Source organism: Cephus cinctus, unplaced genomic scaffold (genome assembly GCF_000341935.2).
Source record: "Cephus cinctus unplaced genomic scaffold, Ccin1 Ccin1_scaffold1184, whole genome shotgun sequence".
NCBI lineage: Eukaryota > Metazoa > Arthropoda > Insecta > Hymenoptera > Cephidae > Cephus > Cephus cinctus.
Genome location: NW_014333664.1, coordinates 975600 through 981937, shown reverse-complemented (window position 1 = coordinate 981937; position 6338 = coordinate 975600). Strand labels below are relative to the sequence as shown.

Sequence of the window (6338 nt, the reverse complement as noted above, 5' to 3'; positions counted from 1 at the left end):
CCCCCCCCTCATCCTCCCACTCCTACTCCCCTTCTCCTCGCTCTTTCTCTTCTCGTTATTTATCTTTTTCCTCATTTTTCTTTTCTTGCAACCGCCCCCCCCCCCGTTCCACCCTTCCGCCAACCTGATCTTCCTCGCGTTCTATTTTTCGTCACCGACCTTCACTCGTGACACAATGTCTCTTTAAATCCTATTCTCGAAAGCCTTATCCTTTTATTCAATTTTTATTTTTCCTTGGTATATTAATTTCGAGGAAAAAAAAAGACAGTCCAATCGAAACTCTCGCACGGGTGGCGTTTAATGATTAATATTTTCAAGCTTTATGCTGCGTGTGCGCGTTACGATTCCTTTTGCTTATTTTTTTGTTTTGTTGTTATCATTGGTTTCTCTAGGTATGTATTAAGAAACGACGTTTACGCGTCTTTCCATTCACAATATTGGTAAGAATCCGACCAAAATGGTGATTAGTATCACGACAGTGATTATGACGCAGATCATAATGAAGATCATTTTCTGTGGACAGAAAAGACAATTGACATGAGTCAGTATTGGGCGTATACCTCAATTGTGACAGCGAGTCAGTCGACTTGAAAAAAAATTTTGATTCGATGAAGAAGAAAAAAAAAATACATGCAAGAAGATGATAAATTAACAACGAGAAGAGATAAGAGAAGAAGATAAAAAAAAGTTATGATCAACGTGTGTGTCCGGCAATACAAAAGTGTGTCGTTTTAAGTCATATATTTTTTTGCAATTTTTTGTTTTTACAATCTTCATTCCATACGATCGAAAGTATTGCCGTCGTTGTTCAATGTTTTACCGTGTATGATTCAAGTGTCACGTATGAATACGCGCGTGTGACTATTATCTTACAGTATTGCGCTGGCGTGTTTCTAAACGTACTTCAGGCATTGTCTGTAATGGAAACTTATAGACTTAAGCATCTAAGTACATTTTGTACGATTAACATCGCACTGCCAAGCCAACACGGCGACAAGCGAAAGGTAAGCGGTTAAACGTTGTTAGTGGATAACAATTTCTTTCGTATCAACTTCAGGTATAAGAAAAAAATTACACAACGATCGAACACTGCCACGATTAGAAGATACGAAAGGAACAAGGCAAAAAGTAAAAAAAAAAACAATCAAAAAATCCAAATCTACTAATTCAAATCTATGGTTCTATAACAGTTAGACGCTCCTTGAATGAGTCTTAACGTGCATCCACATATGTATGTTAATAAAGTGCTATATTTACATACATACATTGCTACGGTAATAGTATCACGTTGTTCGTAGGAAGCGTTACTAGCAGTAACGAGGGTTAGGAAATTTGGTAAAAAAAAAAGAACAAACAAAAATACGTCCTTAACGAATCCGATCGAAGTAACCAGGGAATTATCGACGTGTCACGTCGATTTCCGTGCAATTATCTCGGCAAAAATATTAACGTCGCGTTCTCTCGTAGAAGAAAAAGAAAAATTGGAGACACAACGTCGAGCCGATATATCAGTACCAAAATAAGGTGACTCCGTTACCATACAAACCCATAAGAGGACGGCCCCTCGTCCAAAATTAATTTCTCAGCCAGGCGGTGTTACAAAAAAAAAAAAAAAAAAAAAAAAAAAAAAAAAAAGAAAAAGAGGAGCAGCAGGGCTAAGGATGGTAATCACAAGTGAATACGATCAAGGATCATAATTTTAAGGTTCCAAGACAGGGTAAAGTACGCACGAATAGAACGAACGAATTGAAAAAAGGAACGCAACTGAAAAATCGTCATGGTCGAGGATTCGTATAGCGAATGAAAAACTTAGTAAATTATACATACATTTACGTATCCCTAAAATAATCCTGCATAGATATGAAATCAAAGCCAGTTAGTATCTAACGTGTCAAACCGTAAGAAAAAAAAGGTCCCAGTCATGAAAAAAAAAAAAAGTTCCTTTTTCGTTCGTCGCATTGAATCCGTAGGGAATGTGGATGGCATCATTACCTTGCGAGCTTTCCTCTGATAGTCCTCGGCCATGATCAGTTGACCTCGTGCCTGACCTACGTGGTCGCCAGTTTGGGTCACGCAGTACTCAATGCGGTCCACCAATTCGCCCTGCCACGTCGCGCGATATTGGGATTCGCGAGGATCGGGATACGAGGATACACGTGGTTGACGGACAACGTATATAAGGATTGTCAGATCAGAAGTCGCAGCAAGAACACGTATATGCCATAGGGAGGTAATAATACCAAGAGCCCAAAAAATAAATACCCAAAAACAGATGCGACACAGTGAAGAATAACGTGTGGGAGATATATACGTATAAAACATATATAGATATAGGCAACGATTATATAATAGCCAGAGAGACACGAACGATATAAATAGTACATTATTTCATATACACACATATATTATTTTTGCGTATATAATTTTTTTTTTCATTTCAATAGCACGTATATATATATATATATATGTGTGTATATATTCGCAAACACAGTAGATATACATTAGTCGTTAGTCCAGCAGTTAGTAGATTAGTGTTATAAATTACAGGTAACATTTATAAGACAGAGCAGTAATGGACAGAGGCACAAAACACCAGCACACCCATGTTTCATAGAAAACAGTTATCAATTGAGATATGATTTTTTTTTTTTTTTTTTTAAGATATACATACGATATGTATATAATCAAGCATTTCACACAGGCGCGCACACACACATACGTGATGATGTAACATATGTGACACGATGATCGATGAAATATATATGTGGTATATATATATATACAGATGTTAGGTGCAAGAGAATAGAGAAAAATAAAAATAAAAAATATATACAGAGAAGAAGAAAAAATAGAGAAACCAAAAAGCCATGAGAATTATTTGAAAATAGAATTTTTTTTTTTTTGTTAGTACGGGATACCAGATTTTTGTGGGTGTCGGAGGGTGAGCGATGGGAGAGAGAGAAAAGGGGGGGGGCGGGGGTAAGTTTTTTTCGGTGAAAAGTTTGTACGAAAAATGAATGGGATTCGAGGGTAGACGGTTTTGAGGATTGGGATGCAAACAAACAGAAAAAAAAAGTGACCAATTAGAAGTGCACGTGTATCATGATAAAAATTTTCTTATAGATATGGGCAGGACTCACCCGTCGGGCTTTACTTTGATACTTGAGGGCTTTTTTGGTGTCCTGCGTGGCCGTCTGCACGTAGTCGACCGCGTGCTCCACGTGGTACTCTATGCGATCTATCATCTCGCCCTAAAGTGCGCGGCGCAATCCCGACAGCGTAACAAGGAAAATTGTTAGTGAGAGAGAACCATTGTCATGCACCCGCTCGAGACGATTGAGCGAAAAATTCAAGACCATATATCGCGACCATTGGCGCGTCACGTGTTCACCTGAGTGACGGATCGTGAATTGAGGATAAAAAAGAGAGACAAAAGAGGGGGAGGAGATTTTACCCTTTTTCCGCGCAATGTCGAAGAATACGGACAATCGGAGAATTGACTGTGAGAAGGATACATCGGTTACGTCACGATCGGGCACCCACGTGTTTCGTTATTATTATCGAGTATCTTATTTCCAATAGACGTTGAATTCAATAGACCCATGCAGAATAAAAGCCATTTAAAGGTGTTAGAGCAGATCGACGTTCCCTCGCATTATCCTTGGTCTGTCGATATAGGCTGCGATGATTATTTATGGTTTTTTTTTTCCATTCAAAATTTGCGAAGAGTCGAAATGCGAGGGAAACACGATCCGTAAGTTAATATAATTAAGATAGTTATTTCAATTGATTAGACAGTGAATGTTATCGATGGAGTAAATAACGTGAGAATTGGGAACCAGTGGGATAGCAAGAATGGGTTATACTGCGCCGCGCTACACCCTAATCGGATAATTGACCGCGATGATAATTAAAGAAAAAAAAAAAAAAAAAGACTACAATTATACACAAAACAGAACCGACTGCTACAGTAGAATCGACCTGACGCTGGACAGTTCGTTCAAATTTTGTAAATCAACTTGACTACGTTGTAACGTGAGAATAATTGTCAGACCCTTCGAATGAAAGTAGACGGGGCGTAGATGTAGAAGAAATAAAAAAAAAAGTGATTACTTGAAATGAATAAATAAAAAAAAAATACAAACTGTAACAACATCAGACTGTCCCTGTACATTTCTTTATCGGTGTTATCATTTATCCAGCGGCCTGTTTTCCACCCACGGTGCTAATAACTACGAATATCATTTGCAATTAAAACTTCTCATCCCGTTGTTCACGCACGTGACGTCTAAATGCGAGAAACTAATAATTATTTTATCAGCAACTAGATGACGCTGCAGGGACCACCAATTCCCTTTTCATTGTAACCACTCGAAAGTGAAACGGGAAACTTTTTATTATCTGACTCCTCGCTCAGTAGCAAACAGTGTGACAAGTGCAACTCCCCTTAACAAAATTTTAGTTGAAAAAAAATAAAATTGATAATCGATAATCCTAATATCTCTTATCCTGTATTATGGCAGGTGACAAGGGTTGCAGTTGTCAGACTGAATCCGGTAAAAATTCATATTTTCTTCCGTTTCGCCATCGCGCACTGACAATATGAATTCCTATGGATAAATCAATAAATTGGAACCTAATGGCAGACTTTTTCACTGTGTAATCCTAATATAAGAAAATTCTTTCTTACCTGACTCTCAACTAGCATCGCCATGTCCATGAACATGTCGTGAAGTTCTCTAATGGAGTTCTCCAGCTTGATGATGTCCGCGTGACGCGCCTCGATATCGGCAAGGGTCTGTTTTGCTTGTTGCGTTTCCATAATGATCTAGGTGTATTGAGAAAAAAAAATAAAAAATTAAAAATTAAAGCACAACCTAGATAATCGTTTCTATATTTTTTTGTTCTCATTCTTTGTTGAATTCGAAAAATTTCTCACGCGCGGAAGCTTCAGATTACCCAGATTCTTTATTTAATCTGATATATTTCGTACTTCGTAAAAAGAAAAAAAAAATAATAAACCGTTAGAATCGAAGTAAATTTTTTACGATACGATTATATATGAATATAATTTACCCCCTGCGTAAAAACTGCCGGATTTCCTTGTTCCAGCATTTCCTCGAGTTCCTCATTAGTCGTCGTTCTTCCCGCTGTTAACGATCAGTGCATTGGTATATGTAGATGGAAACAAAACTTGTACCTCGAATGGGACTATGGAATTAATGAAATTAATAAACTTACTGATCTCAAGCTGTCGCTGTATCCTGCCCTTACATCGCTCCCTGTAATCGGTTTGCGTCCGATTGTATTCCGTCATCACCTCGACAAACTTCCTGGAGAGGGTTGAATGCTGAGTCTTGCGTATCCTGAGATCCGCCGACGATCTATTTGTCTGTTCCTCCTGCTCGATATTCTGCTCTATCACTGTAAAAGTCAGATTATTTTCGTTGATTATCAAAACGTAGAGAAAAAAAAGTACCAGGGCAAAAATATATTTAAAAAAATTAAATATCGAACAACCTGTATAGGATTTTCAAGTAAGCAAAAATTTAACCGTACAAACTTACCCTTTAACTTGGCCCTGACTTTGTTAGCACTTTTCTTAATATCAGCCATCAGATCTTCCAGTTCCATTTTGACTTCTGTAACAGGAGAAAAGGAAGGATCGATTATGACTTTTGTCAGACATAATTCTCTAATATTAAATTAAATGTCACTCCGACGATTTCCACAAAAGTTCGAAAATCGTCAAATTAGGGAAAGAAAAATTCATTACCGATAAGTTACTTTAATGATCACCCGATGACCTACCCCAATACTCATACAAACACCCTATACATATATAAGACTTAGTAAATAAGACAATCGCGACAATGGTTCATAATACTCAAACGAATTTGACCTCGCAACTTCCTAAGAGAAAACAAGTACAAGAAAATCGAGCGAATTTTTATTTCCGCGACCGCTCGAGCCAACTCGTTAAACAGCTTCAGGGCGCTGGGCGTCCCGACGTCATTGGAAAATTCAAAGGCACGTCCAAAGGCCGTAAATTGACGACCCAGACAGCCCCAGCAATTACGGTTACACAAACAATTTAGAATTTCCCGCTATACGGACTACATAAAATTCCCATGGAACGTCGTTCCCCAGAAATACCCACCGTTCCAATCCCATGTTCCGTACTTCCGATTGAGTGAAATGTGAAAAAAAAAAAAAAGGTACCTAACCCAACGATCTTCACCGTACAGAATTTCGAGAGACGTCCATCCAATTAAAATCCCTCCCACGACACTGAGGTGTGACGATAATCGAAAAAAAAAAAAAAAAAAAAAAAAAAT

At 38.0% G+C, this 6338-nt stretch overlaps 1 protein-coding gene across 11 annotated transcripts in view; it reads right to left on the bottom strand.

Moving 5' to 3' along the window:
• Positions 1 to 6338, bottom strand: part of LOC107272422 (syntaxin-1A) — a 42545-nt gene that overhangs the window by 8333 nt on the left and 27874 nt on the right. For 2 of the 11 annotated variants that reach the window (XM_015749580.2, XM_015749581.2), the window contains exons 4-8: positions 5568 to 5642; positions 5242 to 5424; positions 5077 to 5150; positions 4691 to 4828; positions 1993 to 2103 (exon numbers count right to left, since the gene is read on the bottom strand). In XM_015749580.2, the coding sequence (XP_015605066.1) occupies positions 1993 to 2103; positions 4691 to 4828; positions 5077 to 5150; positions 5242 to 5424; positions 5568 to 5642 (581 nt within the window). Of the gene's footprint in view, positions 1 to 337; positions 514 to 1992; positions 2104 to 3140; positions 3252 to 3698; positions 4233 to 4378; positions 4611 to 4690; positions 4829 to 5076; positions 5151 to 5241; positions 5425 to 5567; positions 5643 to 6338 lie in introns of those variants that run through there. The other 9 variants (XM_015749578.2, XM_015749579.2, XM_025089855.1 and 6 more) reach the window with 7 other exon arrangements.